At 53.2% G+C, this 19313-nt stretch overlaps 1 protein-coding gene across 3 annotated transcripts in view; it reads right to left on the bottom strand.

Moving 5' to 3' along the window:
• Positions 1 to 19313, bottom strand: part of MAN1C1 (mannosidase alpha class 1C member 1) — a 148983-nt gene that overhangs the window by 31012 nt on the left and 98658 nt on the right. For 2 of the 3 annotated variants that reach the window (XM_037017792.2, XM_037017790.2), the window contains exons 3-4: positions 4508 to 4623; positions 2072 to 2152 (exon numbers count right to left, since the gene is read on the bottom strand). In XM_037017792.2, the coding sequence (XP_036873687.1) occupies positions 2072 to 2152; positions 4508 to 4623 (197 nt within the window). The remainder of the gene's footprint in view (positions 1 to 2071; positions 2153 to 4507; positions 4624 to 19313) is intronic. The other variant, XM_037017791.2, reaches the window with a different exon arrangement.

Below are 19313 nucleotides of genomic sequence, written 5' to 3'. Positions count from 1 at the left end.
TTGAGGGAGCCATGTACCATCTCTGAGCCTCAACTGCACAATGGAATGGTACATGTGCCATGGCTGCCTCACCAGGTTCTTCTAGAAGTCAGATGAGAGGATGTATGTAAGTGGCTGTGCTATATAAACTGTGCAGTGCCGTGCAAAGGTCGCCTGCTTGGCCGTGGGTATACCTGTCACTGTCATGGGAGTCTCAGCAAGGCTGGTTCCCTCTCAAGCAAAGAAAGGGCTCAGCCCAGGCAGAGGTTTAGGGTTTCCATCACCATTCATTCCACCAATATTTGTGGGAAATTTTAAGAATGGAAAGGCCTGCTCCTCAGGCACCCACTGTGTGTGAGATCGAGGACTGAGATAGGAGGGAGGCCTCAGTCTGGTGTGGCTGAACCCTGGTGACAAGCAGTGACACTGGGCCAGGCAGGATGAGGGCTACAACCCAGGCAGGTGGTGAAAAGGTCACAGGGTCAGGAGCCAACTCAACACAACCCTCAGACACTGGGACGCAGGAACCCCACAGGAAGGAGGGACAAGCATCAGTCTGAGGACTGCCAGCTCCTTCCTGTACTGCTGGCCCCCAAACTAACCCCTGTGAGCCCCGAGCTGCATTGCTCTTTCCCCTCTTCCCCAAACCCCACATCCACCTCCCACCACCTGGCCAGGAACCGAGCAATGCCTGGGAGAACACAGGGCCCTCTTCAACTCCATGTCAGTTTCCTGTCCTGGGGTTTTCAAATGAAATTCGGGCCTCGGGTGGCTCGAAGCTGAGGGCTCCCAACTACAATCATTCAGGGACAAATTGGTACAAGCAGTAATCTCTGCTGAGGAGATTAGCTTGATGGCGAGAGGCCTGGAGCAACCAGAGAGATAAAGGCAAGCCTGCAGCCTCGAAACCCTGGGCTTCAGCCTGCGCGGCCTTAGATTGAAGGGAAGCGGAAAGGCTTCGCAGACAATAGAGGTGGAGGTGAAGAGTTTTTCTGAGCACTGCTCAAGTCACTTCCATGGGCTCCCCCCGCTGTGATAATTATTTGTCTCCAGGTGGACAGAACGGGGGGCGGGCGGGGGGGAACGTGCAGGGAAAGGCGAGGACTGACCGCCAGCACAGCCCCTCCGGGAACGCAGCTGAAGATGTTGCATGACCCCGGAACTCGGCCAACCTCACCTCCAGCTACTCCTGCTGGGCTTTCACAGGAGTTAACAGGGAAGGAAGGCGCCTGGGCTCCACAGAGCTCTGTGGTCTTCAGAATTCCCTGGCAACGTGGAGACTGTGGGCTTTGGAGCCAGTCAGCCCTGGCGTCAGACCTGTTCCCTTTTGTCCCATTTCAAGAGAGCTCTTCGACCCAAGGGGCGTCAGGACCATTCCCATGGCCCAGGATGGGAGAAGGGGCTTGCTCAAGTTCACAGGCAGCTGTGGTGGGGGAAGAGGTCCAGAGGTCCAGGTTTGCCAGCTTGGGTTCAGGGCTCTGCCTTCTCCCTGCCCTTCACCGCCCTCCTTCTGGAGCCGACACAGCTCGTCTGCGGCCCAGGCGTTGCACTGACTGTATGTGTGTGACCAGCAGTGGCTACCCCATCTCCCCTTTGTCCCCTTCAGACCTGGAGCTGGTGTCTGGCTGGTGTCTGGCTCAGAGGGGAGAGCAAGGGGTGGCTGTGGAGTAGGACAAGACCCAGGGGTCTGGGGGCAGAAATAGAGAAACAATGGTCTTGGCTTTAGCAATCCCCAAAACCAACATTGTAAAAAACCAGTCCAGCAGCCTTACCAGCCCACACCGAGCCCAACTGGGGCTGGGTGCCGGGTAAGGAGCCGTGTGGATGGTGTGAGTAGACCTGGTTGTTGCCCTTAGAGAATTTACTACCAACTGCAGGAGCCAGCTGGGCTCACCCAGGTGGCAGAAAGGAAGCATCAGACCGAAGAGGAGGAGTCTATAGGTGGCACCAGGAAGTGGGGGGACGTGGTGGCCTTGGGCAAATTCCCCTTGGATCCTTGGTTTCTCATTGGTGAAATGAGCGGGTGGGACTGGGTGCTTTCTGAAGCCCCCTCCAGCCTGGACAGTCTAGGGGCCTCCAAGGGCCAGCTCACCTCTTCTCCGGTCAGGTAGAAGGCTGAGAGGAGTCCTCCAATGTACCGGATGTTCACCTCAAACAAGGATGCTTCTCCGCTCTGCAGGCAGAGAGAAGGGGGGAGGGCAGCGGGGACACTTGTGAGATGCCTGCAGGGCTCCCAGGGACAGCTGGGCCCTTGAGATGTGTCACCCGATTACTGCCTGCTGCCCTGGCCGATCTGGCCACACCTGTGCACCTGTGCTGGGCTCCAGGGCCACACCCCGCCCGCCACTCAGCGATGGTTTTCAGAGCAAAAGGCAGGAGGAACCAGCACCTGCTTGGCAGGCCACCACTGCACATTTACTGCCTTTCAAATAAACACTGAGCTTGGCTTTCTTCCCCAGCCCTTGCCCAAGGCCATCAGTGCAAAGTAACTCCTGGCGGCTCTCCAAGGAGCAAGAACCCAGTGGGGAGCTGCTGATTGAAGCTGACCTGGGAGGAGGCAAATCCTCTTCTAGCCCCCTTCCTCCCTTTCCCAAAGGACCCCTCTCGGCTTGGCAGGAGGATGGTATGGCCCCTCCTTGGTGTGGCAGGACGAGTGGAAGGTCGCAGAGGAGGCTCTGGGGCAAACAGGGCCAAGGCTGAGGGTAGGGTGCCTGGCAGGTGCTTGTAGGTGACCAGCGATTTCTCAGCCTCAGTCTGGAGCCTTCAGGGTTGCCCACACTGCCTTAATTACTGTTATTTTCTTTCTTAAGCCTGGACTGCAAGACAGGGGTGTTGGGGCATTGTGCCAAGGGTCAGATCTCAGTAAAAAATCCCACTGAGCCACTTACTTGGGTATTTTTTAGCCTTTCCCTGCCGGAGCTCCTTCATTCCAAACAGAGCGGATAGGAGACACTGAGTGGTTTAGGAGAGAGGCCTGCCCAAGGCTGAGCATGGCTTCCTAAAGGTGCCTGCAGGTACCGCCCCTGCCCCTGAGGGCTCCCCTCTGCAGGCTTTCCACACCAGGTCTCCTATGCTGATCACCACAAGGCCCATTCCTTCACCTGGGAGGGCTTCCGGTCCACAGAGCGCTCGCAAAGCCGCTCTTTTAGCCGCTCGTGACGCAAAGGTCACCGTCCGCATTTGTCAGATGAGAAAGCCCAGGCTTGAGACAGGGAGCACCTGTCTTGCTTTCTTAGAGAAGCCCCCTAACCTGCCGCAGCCTGATGAGTGTGCCCAGGCTCCCCTGGTCCTGCCACCCCCTGGCACCTTGCCCACAGCGGCCTGATGCCCACTCTCCACCCGCCATCAGGGTAGGGGACAAGGTGGGCCTATGGAAATGCTCCTGCTTTTCTCCTGGTTGATACAGGAGGAAACGGGAGGATTTTAAATTTCCCTGCCTCACCCAGACTGCCAGAAGGTGTAACAAGCCTCGAAATGACCAGAATGAGGATGACGACACCACTTTACGTCTGTGTTGGGCTGGAGAGTGTTTTTTACAACCCTCCTCGCACCCAGCCTGTGACTCAGCTGTGGTTCCCACCTTATCCATGGGGAGACCAAGGCTCAGGGAGGCTGATGGTTTTTCCTAGGGTATCTGAGCCAGGGGGCTCTCCTGGCATGACGTTTTCCCACTTTCCCAGTTGTCTCTCAGGCCTGCTCTGTGCTGACACCAGCCTCCCCAGGAAGCAGATGCCTCCGTCCTGCTGTGAGCTGCAGGAGCTGTCCCCATTCACACCAGGACCTGCCACTCACGGAGCCCTAGATGGAGCCCTATGGTGTGTTTTGATGTGACCCCCGCCTGCTTCCCATCTGTCTCCATTTCTTGCTCTCCAAATCCATCTAAACAGCCTCTCCCGGTGATGAGCTGAGACCTCCAGGACAGATCCATTACTCTAGTGGGGGTGCGCCTGGTAGGGGTTTTGTGCCATTCAGACTTATTACCCTCCTCTCCCCCAGGCCCTGGTCTCTGCTCAGGCACACCTGCGAGGCTGAAAGCCGAGATCATGGAGGGCCGTGGGCCTCCAACCAGACACCCCCCACCCCCCCTTACCTACCTCAAGAGGGCAGCCCGGGGGAGGGGGTCTCCAGGTCAGAGCAGCTCCAAGCAGATAAGCCACCTGTCCTGCCCACTGAGTCACCTCCCCTGCTGCTGCTCTTCGGTGACAGCCCCAGCCCCAGAAGGGGCTTCCTGGGTGTGAGCAATGTGCCTGGCACCCGAGAAGGGAAGCAACGCCGGCTGTCTTTCCTCCCAGGGAAGGAGAGCCTGGGACTCATGGGCTGGCCAGGGTTGGGGGTACCCCCCACCATAAGGCTGTCTGAGGGGAGGGGACTCACATGGAATGCGTGGAGCCCCAGCTCTAGGACTGCTTTGCTGCGCTGCCTGCGGCCAGAGCCTCGGCGTCTGTGGGTCTCAGAGATGACAGGGTGAAGCTGGCTGTGGGCCTCTTGGGCCCCTTTTGGCTCTAACACCTGAGGGTCTCAGACTCACCACATTCAAGTGGAAGCTCTCTTCAACCCAGGCCTTGGCTTCCTGGAACTCCTCCTTCAGTTCCATGAGGTAGAGGGTGTCGAGGGAGTCAATGACCGTCGCCCCGCTGAGGCCTCCTGTAGGCACAGAGACAGAAGGCGTGACCCAGGGTCATTCTTATCCTTCCCAGCCCAACCACACAGGCCCCCTTTCCCTGGGCGCCCTCTTAATGCCTGGGCAGGCTTTTAGCCAACATTGGCCCAGGTACGGTCTGGGGAACCTCCAGTGCCGCCAGCCTTCAAAGTGGCGTCTAGGACCCAGTGTCCCACCATCGACTGTTCCTCCTCAAGAGTAGCAAAGGGTGGGTGGCAGGCTAGGCACCTGAGTTCCCTGGGAAGTCTAGAGCTACTTCCCAGGCCTCGAACCACTCTCATATCAGTCAGCAAGTCAACAACGATCAGCCCCCGTTGGGGGTGCCCACCACTTTTCTGTGATGCTGTGGGGAGGGTGAACTTGCATTTGGCCTACAAAATCTTAATGAATGTGCCAGCCCTCTGACTCATCCATTTCATTCCTTATTCTATTCTAAGAAAAAAAAAATGTTCATAAATATTTATCCAGGAAGTAATTTATTGCAGTACCACAGATAGTGGGGAAAAGTTGGTTAAAAACTCCAGGTCCAACAACAGGGGATTAGTTAAATAAATTGTGGCTCAAATGTAAAAAAGGACATGATGCAGCCATTCACACAGGTGAGCCCGACCCGTGTTTTTTGGGGAGATACCCATGGGATCTGTAAAAGAAAGCAGGCTGCAAAAAAGCAGCGCGGTGTAAGTTCTTGCTGTGTGCCAGGTGGGTGAGCTGGTGAACTAAGTCGGACAGGACACAGCTCAGCGCTTTTCTCCGAGTGCTGGGACTGCTGGTGCTTTTTGATTTCTTCAGCTCATGGATTATTTTTAAAGCCAGAAACTTATTTCCATTAAAAAAAAAAAAGGAAAGAAAGTCTGGGCAACAAACAAACAAATCCACAAACCAAAGGTTTTGGAACCACTCTAGGACAGTGAGCACACACACAAGGCGTGAGGCCTGGCCCTTCCACTGGGCCTTAGGCTCTTGTTCTGGGAGTCAAGGTTGAGATAATTCTGCAAAACGAGCTTTGCAGACCATGGACTGGGCAGAAAAGAGCTGAGGAAGACCTCCCCACATGGTGACAACCAGAACTTGAGTTCAGAGGACTGTGAAGGGGGAAGGGAAGGAGAAAGAGCTGTGCCTAGTGCCATCTGGAGGGCTTCCTGGAAGAGGTGGCTGCCTCCCTTCAACCCCCTACAACTACAGTCATTATGGGTAGCAGCCATCTCCTTTAGGGACCAGAATGTAGCTTAAGAGAAGTAACTATTCCTTCAGCATCCTCCCCGCAGAGGCACAGAGGTGTGAGAATGACAGGCCCTGCCTTTCCCCAGCAGAGCCCTGGAGATCGCTGACAGCATGGAGCCCCACCTGAGTCTGCCGCAGGAGCCCAGCTTTGCAGGCACACCTGCACTCTGAGTTAGCGTCCAGTCTCCTTAACGAGTGCTCCCCTAACTGCTCCTTTGTGTGGACTTTGCAGGCAGAGAATCCTTCTGCATCTCAAACACTCACCTCTCCAGGCTGGGCGAGGTCAGATAAAGGGCACAATCTAGAATGGATGGGAGGGGGATGAGGGAGAGGTGGGAGAATGAAGGCTGGAGGTTGCAGAATCCACTTACAGAAAGGAGGGCATTTCAAGAGAGGAGGCCTGGGGATGCAGGGGCTTCCCAATACAGACTCATGCATCTGGGGATGGCTTTAATATTTGGGTTGAAGTGAATTTCCAAAATGTTCAATGCCCCCTACACTGAAGGATCAGTAGGAAAACATACCCCAAGCCAAACTAAGTTTATCTTTCCCTGGTTTATCCTGATGCGCCCCCGTAGGTACCAGAGGCTGCACATGGTTCGTGCGAACATGTGACCCTCCTGAGGTGTCAGGTGTGGGAATGCTGACGTCCCACAGACGCAGGGGCTGAGCTGAGCCTGCCCGGGAGCTCCAGCCTGCGTCCACGCTCTAGGCTCTGAAGCTGGGGCCCCTTCCATTGTAACACATGGTCTCAAACCTAAGGGTTAAGGACCTGGAGTGGTTTTCAAGATCCTGTTGCCCCACCCCTAGATCTCACAGACGGGATTGGGACACGGCCAAGATCAGACCAAAGGAGTGGTGGGACCCCAGATGTGTTTTCCATGACAAGAGTGGCCTCTCAGTGCCCTGTGAAAACAATTTCCAATCTGATGTCTAACCCCACCCACCCTTGAACGGGCAGGAGGCCGCTCTGACCAGGGAAAGCTTGACGAGAGGCCCAAGTTTCTTCAAGGCTAAGGGAGAGGCAGCCCAGGGTATCTGACTGCTGAATCCTGCCCTGGACTGGTTGGTGTTTTCTCCCCACGGGCCCTCATTCCTCTTGGCTGAGCTCGAGCCCAGAGACCCCAGGGCCTAAGGGCAGCAGGGGTTCCTGGAGGCCGCTCTCTTTTCCAAATGCTCCAGAGGCACCAACCGAGAAGGCAGCTTGCCAGAGACTTATTGGCGAGGTTCTGCCCTGGCTCTCAGGTTCCCGAACCCTTCTCTCAGTTGATCTTTCACCCCCACCTCCACCTTGCACACCGCTGGGCTGCAGGCCAGCAAGGCACTAGTGGAAAGCATCTCATTCGAGGCCAGAGGTCACCCAAAGGCCAGGCTGGGCAGGAGCGAAGGCTCTATCCTGAATTCAACTCTGTGTCTGCACCTGCAGTGGGCCTGGGGCAGCTCCCCTGGGAAAAAGCACTTGCCCAATTCAGAAAACAGGCCCACGATTTTATGCAGACGGCCAACAGGGCACAAAAAGTCAGGCAGCCAGCATGGAAGCTTCACTGGGCCTGGACCTGCGGCAGGTTCCAGGTTGGCCCACTCTCCCATCTCCAGCCGTGAACCCTTGCTGTTCACAGAGGATCCAGTCCCCCTCCTCTTTCTGCCAGGGCAGGAGGCAATATGAGGTATGTAAAAGGAACAGAGCCTTGCACTCAAATCCCAGCTTGGGCTCTAAGTGTCAAAGTTCTCATCTGTAAAGAGAGGTTAAGACCACTGGTCTACGTACTGGGGAGCCACTGCAGGTTTCTGAGCTGGGAAAGTGCATCATACACTTGCCTGCCCCAAATACATCTGATAAAGGCATCTGTGTGTGCCTGGCACAGAGTAAGTGCTTGATAGTTTACTGTTCTTATTTCTGGAGTTCCTTAGCTTACCTTGAAACACTGGTCTAGCCAGGAAGATGTGGATTCAAATCCTGCTTCCATCACACACTAGCTGTGTGCCAGGGCAGCTCTCTGTACCTTTCTGAGACACGTTCCTCCTCTGCAAAATGGGGATGGCAGTGGGGCCTACTTCATAAGGCTGCAGGGAGGGTAGAATGGGGCAGTGGATGGAAAGGAGTTGGCACGATGTTACTTGTGAGCTTACCATAAACAGAAGTGTGGCCCTCCTTGCCCCCCACTGGCCCTGGCCAGCACCTTCACAATTTCTGAGGTTACTGAGGCCTTGCGGTGCTCTTGCCTTCCTGGCCTCTCACTGCTCTGCAGGGCAGTGTGGGCATGAGACTGCAGCTTGCAAACCCTTGGCCCACTTAGAGGAAAACTGTCACACAGATCCCACCTGTGTCTGCTGCTGAAGCCTTCACTGCCCCTGACCTGGGTGTGCTCCTGCCTCAAAAGGGTCTTCTTACCTCCAGGACCCCTTCCCCTCCAATTCACCCTATACATTGTTGCCTAGCCCTGGCCCTAAAACCAGACCCAGTTGTGTCCCTCCCCAGCTCAGGAAGCTGCAGTGGCTGCCCAGGGCTCGTGCAATAAGGAGGGTGAAGCCTTTTTGGGTCTGACTCCAAAGATCTGGCTAATCTCGCTGCCCACCAAGTTCTGCTTCCTGGCCCCATGGTGCATGCTCTTGCCTCCATACCTCTGTGTGTGTGATCTCCTCTGCCAAGAAGCCCTCCCTGTGCATCTGGGCATACTCAAAGCACACACGTTCTTTCTTCATGGCAGACTTCCTGGCGGCCTCCCGGATTACACCCAACTGACCTCCTCCTGCCCAGAGGGCCCGTCTCTGGGCCTTGGTTCTTCTCCTCCTCACTCCTTTAGGGGTGCAATCCGGTCTCACGGCTTTAACTAGCATCCATATGCTGACGACGCCCAGATTTAACTTTCTAGGCAGGACCTGTCCTCCAGCCCGGGATGCACTATCCTCTCCTTGCTCACATTTCCACGTGGCGGTCCACAGGCATCCGGGTTTAACTTGCTCTTCTCTCCAAACCTGTTCCTTGTGGTCTTCCCACCTTGGTTAACGCCAAATCCCTCTTCCCAGGGCCAGTGGCCCCAACCCTGGACTCTCTGTCCCTTGCCCCCACATTGGTCCTGCAGAACATCTGGCGACTGTTCCTTCACAAGATTTCCAGGCCCTGCCCGTTTCTCCCATCCTCCAAGCTACCACTTGGTGCAGCCACCTTTTCTCAGAGTTATTCCAATACCCTCCTAATTACTCCCTGGCTTCTACCCTTGCCCCAACCTGTCTGTCCTCAACACAGCAGCTAGAAGGATCCGTTAAAAATATGAGTCATATGATGCCATGTCTCTGCCCAATAAGGCCAGTCACATGGCTGGACTCGGAGGCCTTGTGATCCGGCCCTGGCTTCCTCTCAGTCCCATGTCCCTCCCCCTGTGCCCAGCCTCTCTCCCTCCTCTCCTGCCGAATGCTGCCCCTGGAGCCCTCTAGGCTGCTCCCTGTTAGGCCCTGGCTTGTGATTGCTCAGCTGAAACAGCACCCCCATTGCTGGTCCCTTACCCTCTTTATTTTTCCTTTATCCCAGGATGTTCTGCATGGATCTGCTTCCCTGTTTACTGAACTCTCCTGCTGGAGAGGAGAGCTCTGTTTTGTTCACTGCTATCATCCACTTTTTAGAACATTTTTGTGGACATCACAGGTGCCCAGTAAGTATTTGGGAATAAAGAGCCCTCTCCTCCTAAGTGGGGAGGTTCTGGCGGGCAGGGTGTCGGGGGAGGGGCTGCAGCTCATGCTCATCTCTCTGTGCATGGCTACGGTCTGGCATCCAGAGACCTTAAAGCTAAATGTGCTGGGTTGAACAGACTGTGCCCACCATGTGGGTATCTGCAATGGCCAGATCTGGGCCAGTTAGCTGTCTACTCCAGGGCCTGGGGCCAATAGGCAGAGGAGACTCTCCCACCAGGCTACAGCCAGTGCGTCCATACCACTGCCCTAAAAGAAGCTACTTGTTGTGCGTGAGTTCTCCCTGGGGGCGCTTCCTGGCCAGGAACCATCCTGCCCTGCCGATCAGTTTGTATCCCCTCTTCTGACTCTGCCATATTAATGATGATGAAGTTTTTATGTAATGTTATATTAGCAAAGATAAATAGGTCAGGCTGGGCACCATAAGCTCCAGGAAGAACATTTAGAAGGGAAAAAAATCACCCAAGGCATAGCCTATTACTGCAATATCCCCAGAGACATATGCTAAGGGCTGCTTTTTAATTTGATGATATAACCCACAGACACTTTTCTTAATCTGTGAAGAAACAACACAAGAGTTTTTCTCAGCTTCTGAAGACACCGGTGCAGCTGTGTGGCCAGCTGTATTTCCTCCCAAACATGTATATCCCTGCACATCAGAGCACATCAGAGCAACTCCTCCCATAGCTCCTCTCCTTGAATCTGGGTGGACCTTTGCAACTACCTGGAACAAGAGGATAAAGCAGAAGGGATGATGTGCTAGTTTCCAGACCCAGAGCTTAAAAAACAGGCAGTTGCTACTTCCTGCCTCTTGCAATGCAGGCTCTTGGAACCAGCCACCATACTGTGAGCAAGCCCGAGGTAGCCCATGAGGAGAGAATACATGGAGAGGCCACGTGTATGTCCTCTGACCGACAGCCCCATCGGACCTGCCAGCCAACTGCCAGCATCGATTCCAGACTTGTGAATGAAAAAGCTTCCAGATGGTTCCAGCTGTCAAGGCACCCTCAGGCTTCAAGCCTGCCCAGCGGAGGGCCCATACAAGGTAGTAAAAAGACAAGCTGTCCCTGTTGTGTCCTTTCTGAATTCCTGACCCACTGAATCTGTGAGCATAAAATAATTGTTTTAAACCACTATGTTCTGGAGTAATTTGTTATGCAGCAGTAGCATCTAGAATGTTCTACTTTGTAAGTTTCTAGGAAAGGACATGACATCCCCAGTAGCCCAAAGCACATTGTTTAAAACCACATCATCTGCTATGGCGAGGTCTTCTGGCTGTGTGATATTCTTTCGGGGATTAGGATCTCTGCGTGTCTATCAGGTCTGGGTTTCTGGAATTTCGTTTTTCCTCTGGGAGGAATATTTTTCTTAAATCTGCCCACTGATGGCTATTTCCTGGGTCACAAAAAGTTGTATTCAGAGCAAAGGTATTTTAGAACCTCTGAAGGACTAAAGATATTTTTTAGGAACTATTTCTGGAATGCAATGGAATACTCTTACTAAAGGCAGATTAATAAAAGATGATCCGATCTGATCACGTCACTGCTCTTTTAAAAAGCCCTCAATGACCCTCGTTCTCCAAGTTCAAAATCCTGGGCACAGAGTGCAGGCTACCATGGTCCAGGCCTCAGTAACCTCTCCAGCTCACCTCTCTCTGCTCTCATTGCATGTGATGATCCAGCACCCCCAGACCACAGCACTCCCCAGATGCCCTGGGTGTCCACTGACTCAGGTCCCTGTGGTATCCTAAAAGGGATGCCTTCTTTTCCTGAGCTGGCTTGGGAAACACCCACTCGTCATTCTGGCCTTGGCTGAGCATTGAGTCTCAAGGCATTCCTGAGCTGCTCAGCAGACCTGGCCACTCCCTCCTTTGCAAGGCCACCTGGCTCTGCTGTAGGCGTCTCTGTCATGGCACTGCTCACGCTAGATTGTTCACCTTTGCTTACAAGCCTGTGACTCCCAGGGGCCATGGCTGGATCCAACTCTTCCCAGAGGCCCAGGCATTTATTCCCCAGGCCAGGCATAGAGAAGGTGAGAACATATGGCTGTTGAGTCAATGGACTGCTAGTGGAAATATTGACAGTGCTTTCTTGGGGATCTGCAAACTTTACAAGGCCTCTTGGCTTTGGAGAAAACACACCACATACAGCAGTGGCCAGCTATCCAAGAAAGACACTGTTAGAGGGACAAGATGGACAGCTGCAGACGTCAGAGTGCTGGTGGCAATCACAGCTTCCTCCACCCTTCCCAAACAGATGTCACACTCGGCTGCCACAGCTGACTGGGACATATTTGCGGACCACTGGATGAGGTTCAACGTGACAAATGGCCGGACATGGTTCACTGAACCAGTCTACCAGATAGTGCTCCTCACTGGAAAAACAAGGTGTACTTTCAGACTGTTAAAGTTTTATGTAGTTTTAAATAAGAGCTGAGGGTGCTGTTTGGCCTGGAAATTTGTATGTAAAAACTCCCTCTGACATGCTGCAGATCAAGCTCTAAACTGCCTTTATCTCAGAACACCTCTGGGAGAAGACAAGGCAGGTGGAGAAATTGGAGCCCAGGGTGCTGCAGTGATGTCTCCAAGTCACACAGCGGCCCAGCAGCTCAGGGCAGAGCTCTGACCAAACCCCACCTTCCAGACCACAGGACCCTGTAGGCTTGTTTCTAATCGCAGCTTAGTTCCTTATCAACCATGTGACCTTGGGCAACTGACCTGACCTCTCTGAACCTCATAAAAATGGGACAGTTAGATCCCCCTTTTAGAATGGCGTGATCAGTTCAGAAAAATGCCCAGAAAGAGCACTCAGCATGCACTCAACACAAGAGAATCTGAAATCACCAGTACTTAGCAGGTGCTCAGGGCAGGAGGCTGTCATCAGAAGGCGCAGTTCTAGCAGAGGAAGCCACGCTGGGGCTGGCAGAGCTAGGTTCCTTGGTCCAGTAGGAAAGGACGGCCTGGCCTTTGTGCCCAGCAGGCAGGAGGCGTGAGCCCTCAAGGAGATGGGACAGAGGCGGACAGGCACTGTGGCATTTAACATACTTCTTGCCTCAATGAAAAGAAGAGCAAAAGCCAGAGCCCTCAGCCGCTCACTCCAAGAGACATTAATGACCAGCTGCTGCTCTGGGCAAAGCCTGCGTACCTCCGTACTCTGGCTTCTACCTCCAAGGTAGGAGGTTGGGCAGCATACTCCCTCCACCAACGCCCGAGGGGTAAACATCCCATCATACCAACCTTGGTCTTGTCCTTCTAATTTGATTTGGCCCCATGGTGGGTAGAGAATTAACTCTGCCCTTGACTTTAAGTTTGGCTATGACACTTGCCAATGGGATTAGTGGACATAACTTGAGAAGAAGTTTGAAATAAGCTTACATATTCCAAGCTTGCCCTCCCACACTTCTGTCTTTCACCATGAGAAGAACAAATCTCAAATAGTTATTGGCCCAAGAAGGATGAGACATGGGTGGGGCAGACTGGCCCTGCTGAGCACAGCCTAGATAAACCAAACTCCAGCCTATCTGTAGCCACACGAATAAGAAATAAATGCTCATTGTCGTCTGCTACTCATTGTGGAAGTAATTTGTTACACAGCATTATTTTGGAAATGGCTGACTGATACAATGCCCTTCCAGTCCTGCTTCTTAATAGTCTTTTCATGTTCTCCAGGCTCTAGCTAGACTTCTGATTCTATGCAGTCCCCTCTTTCTAGCCTTCCAGTCCTTTACTCAAGCTGTTACCTCTGCTTGGAATGTCAGCCTCTACCCCAAATGCCTCCACATATGGCCCAATCCAATATTTACTTTCAGTCCTAGGAAAATGCCACTTCCTCCATGAAGACATCTCTGATTCTGCCACCTGGACCTAAGGTCTTCCTTCTCTGAATTCTTTTATTAACAGAATTGCTTTTCAACTCTTATTAATCTGTGTCATCTCTGTCCTTTCTCATGTCCATCCCCAGCAGTTAGTGTCCTCAGGGCTGAATCTGAGCCTGGCTAATCTCAGCTGCAGTGGGCCCTGTGGAGTCAGGGCACGGTTGGGACCTGCTGACTGAAGGACTGGATGTCCCCCTCCCACTGCCTCCCATCTCGATGGCGAAGCCTCCCTGGTAGCCAGTACCCCTTGCCAGAGGCTGTTCCTCTGTGACCAGAGGTACAGAGACCAACTCCATGATGCTCCGAGATCCTGGACCGAGGCAGATCCCCACACACGGGACTGTGGAATTGTCCGATGCCAATACCAACCCTTTTCTAACCAGAGGTTAACAACAATAATCACACTCAGCACTGACCGAGCACTTGCTTTGCGCCAAGCATTGTGTTTGTGTTACATGGTGCATAGGCATCATCTTTTTTAAACCTCATGGACACTATTATTGTCCCTCTCTTACAGATGAAGATTCAGGTTTCAGGGAATTAAGTCACTGGTTCGAGGTTTAGTCATTTAACCCAAAAACACATTTTTGAGTGCTCAGGAAGTAGCTGGAGCGCAGGGGGAGATGGACAGTCCTGGTCCCCACCCTCAAAGAGCTGCTGGTCTGGTTTGGGGAGAGAGACACCAAGCAGGTACCACACAGACGACATCTAGTTACAAAGTAATGTGTGTGTAGAGAAGAAGGGCAGGAGTGGCGGCCAGGAGGGAGGCAGCTTGTGAGCTGGGAACTGAAGGCAGCCCAGGAGAGAAGGTGGCGGGGGGCATGCCAGGCAGTGCACAGCAGACAGAACAGCCTCAGGTGCAGGAAGTCCTGACATGTTCACGCAGCCCCGAGGAGGGCGCGTGCATGACACAGAGGGAACATGGTGGGCAGTGAGTGGGTGGGGCCAGCCTGCACGAGCCGTCAGGGCTCAGGGAGGCTCATGTGGGTGGCTTAGGGACCCACCCTGCCTGGCAGTTTGAAGTGATCCTCTGGCTGCAGTGGGAAGAGTGGTTCGGAGGGTGGCCCAGAGGGGACTCCATGTGGAGTAATTTCGGGAGTCATCCATATTGGTTGGTGAGTGCCCACTAGTAAGAGGGAGGCAGGGGATTCCTGGGCCTGTGCTTTGGACACCGTGAAGGCAGCCAGCGATGGCCCCAGCTGGGGCAGCTGTTTACCAGTCCAGGAAGAACTACCCCAGAGAACAGGGCAACATCAGCCAGTTGCGTCACCTCGGCCCTGTCAGGGGAGCCTCCAGCTGTCCTCTGACGGCACACGGGCCTCCCAGGCCCACAGGCTCAGGGTCACAATGCCATCTTGGATATACATCATGGCCACACAGAGCTACGCATTGATCACGGTGAACACAGCGTGTGGACCAGAGCCAAGACGTGCAGATGTGTGGCTCTGATAACAAGATGAATGATGACTATGGAAAAGGGAAAAGAAAGGAAATCAAAGAGGCCCTATTCACCCCCAGGCAACCAGAGAGATGGCAGGGGCAGTGCTGGGAAAGCCTGGCCCAGAGCGGTGCCCCAGGGGAGGATCTTCCGGTCACAGGGATGGCGGAGCTACAGGGAACGGGCCCGCAGACAGGGCTACAGCTGGAGCCATACTTACTAGTCTCACCTGTACAGTGGGAGCAGTAATACCTCCACCTTGCAGAACCCTCCTGAGGATCAGAGGTCACAGCATGTGCCAAGTGGATTCAGCAGCTGTCCCGGGGCAGGCTCCGCCAAGAAGACGGCAACAGCCATCCGCCCGTGTGGAGGCAGACACCACACTGCTGGGTGCCCTGCAGGCAGCACCTCTTTTAAGCCTCCCAACAACCATATGAGGAGGGCACAATTCAGGTCCCTGTTTTACAAACTGAGGCTTCGAGCGATCATGAAAGTTTCCCAAGGTTGGTGACTGGGGAGTCAGGATTCAACTCAGGCTGACTGCCTGGGAGGCCCTGAGTCTCACTGCTGTGCATCCGGCTCCTATGCAGTGTCTAGAGACTTAGCCTGGTTCACAGGGTCTCAGAGATCCCAGGGAGCGGCCCACAGCCACAAGACTCCCAGGGCTTTTCCTCAGTGCCTGGCAGTACCTCCCACCTGTGGGCTGGAGCAATGCCCCTTGATGGCAGGTACTGCCTGGGTGAGAAGAGCTGGGTGCCTCTGTGCATGAGCCCCACTCACGACACACAGACAAGCCTGGCACCACTTCCTCCTCAAAGCCTTTCCAGACCCCGTCTAGGGGTGATGCTTCCTCCCTGCATCGGTCCCAGTGTTGATGATCTGGCCCAGGCTGAGTCACAGGAGGGCAAGTGTTGGTCTGTCTCTCAACAGGCAGAAGCCCTCGGAGGCAGAGATCCCAGCCACGTTCATCTTAGGAACAAATGGCAAAGGGCCTAGAATGATGCTGGGTACTCAGCAGGTTCTGAGTAAAAGTATACTGGACTAACGTGGAGAGAGAGCTGAGAAGGAGCCAGCTGGCCCCCTCTCCATCAGGCCCATGACGGGCCCACCTGACACATTCCCAGAAGCCACCAAAGAGAGGGGACCAACACCCTCCTCCACAGACCGGACACCTTCCCTTTCTTTGGTCCACTGGCCTCTTCCAGAACCTCACAGAAGCCACACCACCTCCTTTCCTTAACTGAAAAGATACTTGCACACATTTTATATAGAAAGAAATGCAGGCTTTCCTTGCCAGATTTAAACCTATGTTGACCACTTAACTGGGGTGGGGTCGGGGGGGTGGGGGTGGGAGTTGGGGAGATCCAAGGACAGGTTTTTGTTTCCTACAAAGGATAGGGTGAGGAAGTTACTTTGGAGTCAGGTAGATGTAGAATCAAATCTTACCTTGGTTATTCCTAGCAGCGTGACCTCTGACTGTCTACTTCACCCACGTGAGACTCAACATCCTCATCTGTGACATGGGGTGATGTCAGGTACTAGAGAGACCAGCACTACTGGGCAGGAGGTGAGAGGTGTTTTTCCTCTCCTTTAACTGTTATGTGCTGCAGGGGGTGCCTGTGAATCATCTTTCATTTCATTTGTTTTTAGAAGCAGCAGTGACAGTGGAAAGAGCATAGGCTTCTGATCAAAATATTTGAGACTTGGTTCTGCATATTTCCAGCTGTGTGGCCACAACCAAGTTACTTCACCCCTCTGAGCTGTGAGTCTGCAACTGTCATAGGGACTGATAATACCCCCCTTTGGAGGTGTGGGCGGCTTGGATGAGGCACAGAGTTTCGCAGAAAGAGGGGGCGGAAGATGGAAGGGTCTGTACATGGGAGAGGCCCTCCACTCCACTCACTCTTCATCCCTGGTAGGACAGCCCTCAGCACGCCTCCTGGGTGAGCACCGCCTCGGTTTTATATCTCTTGGCCAAAGAGAGTCACAAAGGCAGCAAACGTGCCACAGCCCGGAAGACAGCTCTCTCTGCTTCAGAGAAAACACACAGCTCAATTTCGAATGATCGAGTCCCGGGAGCCTTTCAAGGCTTTCCCAGTGAGAGCAGTTCTCGGAACTCGGGAGGCACCATCCTCACGCGACTGAATAATTAAAACCCTGAGTATTTGTCATTCTCAGCAAAGATTTGTGAGGACGACCAAGAAAACGAATGAAGAACCTGATTTTGGTAGCACAGTTTTCAGAAATATATGGTAATCCATTTTTGTCAATCTGAGGAAGGCACAGCTCAAATCATTAAAAAGCCATCATACTTAATCATGCACGAAGAAGGCTGGTCTATGCCTCTCAGATCATTTTCAAATGGTTTCAGGTTAATATTTAAAAACTGACAGGCAAGCAGGGAAGAGATTATAACGGATGATAATCTGAGGAATTCTTGATTCTGATTCTCAGAGGGCGAGGGATTTATCTGAAAGAAAACTGCCACCTAGACCTTGGCATGGTGGTGGTGGGGACAGTGTTGATTCAGGATGGCTCAGCCATGACTTCTGCCCTCGGGGAATCTGCAGCTGTTTTCTGAAAAAGACTATTAAGTAAACTAACAATTACGATGTATTGTGACTAGCTGTGTGACCTCACACAAGTACCTGTATCTCGGAGGCTCAGGTTCCTCATCTATAAAACAGGATGCCTATCTCATAGGCTTGCGAGGCAATGAATGCGTAGATGCCTATAAAGCCTTTCACGCAGTGCCTGGCACACAGTGAGCTCTCAGTCCACACTGGCTAAGCAGCTAACTTTGAAGGGGGCCTCACAGACCACCTTCCCTTTGAGTCAGGAAGGACCAGCGGGACTCTGCATGGTAGGGAGTTGGGGGAGAAACATGCCAGGCAGAGGGCACAGCATGTGCAAAGGCTCCACGGTGCGAGATGGTCAGGGGGGACCACAGGGTATGTGGGGAGGGGGACGAGGGAGAGAATGCTCCTGGGGAAGCCTGTGGATGCCAGCCTAAGGGGTTTGGACTCTGTCTAGAGGGCCATGGGGAGCCACGGATAGTGTCAGCAGGGCCAGGCCTGTGTGTGGATTAGAAGCTAACTGAGGGGCAGAGGGGAGGCTGTGGAAAAGGCTGGGACAGCCTGAATCCAGGGCCCTCAAAGGGTCAGGGACATTCTGTGCCCTTTCCCAAATCTCAGGCCACAAAGGGCACTTGATGATTTCTAAGTGTCCACTTCCCCATCAAACCCTAATCCAGAGTCCCCCAGCCTTTATTTGAGGAAAACACCCCCTACTATGCCCAGCAAACATCATGTTCCCGTCCTTGGGGCAGAGCCTTTGAGGGCAAACTGCTGCTCAGTCAAGAACTTCATTTCCCATCCACCTTTGCATTTAAGTGGGGCCAAGTTCTGGTCAATGGAGTGTGGGTATAAATTGCATACACCTGTTGAGGTCTGGCCCACCTGTGGATCCTCACAAGGCTGTGGTGGCCTTGGGAGTCACAATTTGAAGAGGATGGAGACTCCATCACCCCGGGTCCCTGAGAGACCATGAGGAACACAGCACGCCCCCCACCCCTCACCCCTTCCCCATCAATTTGACTTTAGATGAATAAGAAATAAATGTCTGCTGTCTCAATCTACTGAGATCTCTGGGTTTATCTGTTACAGCAGCTAGCATTACCTTACATAAGTATACCCACTAAACAGAATTGCTGTGAAGGTCTAATAAGATGACAAATGTGAGCTATGCTTTGCAAGCAGGGAAGTACTAGAGAGACACCATGTTCCTGCTGAGACAGGAGGAGTGCAGTCAACAGCTTGGAGAAGCTCTAGGCAAGGAGTCAAGATCTGCCAGCAGATCCTGATTCAGACTGGAGACACTCACGCCAGCTTTCAGTTCTGTGCATGCTCTAGGGTCTAAAGTACATATCTATAACTGCCCCTCAGCAGAGATGCTCCCTGTCTTGCCTGAGGGTTTCAGCCCCAGGCAAGTTCACTATGGATTCGGTGAGACCAAGAAATGACAACAGAATGTTCTTGCGGTAAAAGGGTTTATACCCAGCTTTATTCTCCCAGTGATAGGTTGAGCACTAATCATGTCTACATCCAACAGTCTGCAGGTCCCTAATCCTCCTTCTCTGCCTCTGCCTAGAGCACTGGGCAGAGCTCTTCATAGAGTGACTCAGTCAATAATAGCTTATTGCCTGTGAGTGTGGAAGCAGCAGCCTAGCAGCAGGCCAGTTACGTCATCAAGTAGTTTAGGGTCAGGTGAGGATCCTGGCCATAGGAACTTCCATTTTCCCCACACCCCACCCCTCCAGTATTCTCGCCTCAGTCTACACACCCTCAATCTTCCATGATAGTCCCTGGGCGAAAAAGCTGGAACACTGTAACCAGATTCCACAATAGCAACAGAGGATAACAACATCCAGATAATAACAAAAATTATGATACAACA

Source organism: Manis javanica, chromosome 4 (genome assembly GCF_040802235.1).
Source record: "Manis javanica isolate MJ-LG chromosome 4, MJ_LKY, whole genome shotgun sequence".
Lineage (NCBI taxonomy): Eukaryota > Metazoa > Chordata > Mammalia > Pholidota > Manidae > Manis > Manis javanica.
The sequence above is the reverse complement of the archived record's forward strand: the minus strand, read 5'-3'. Positions and strand labels throughout refer to the sequence as shown.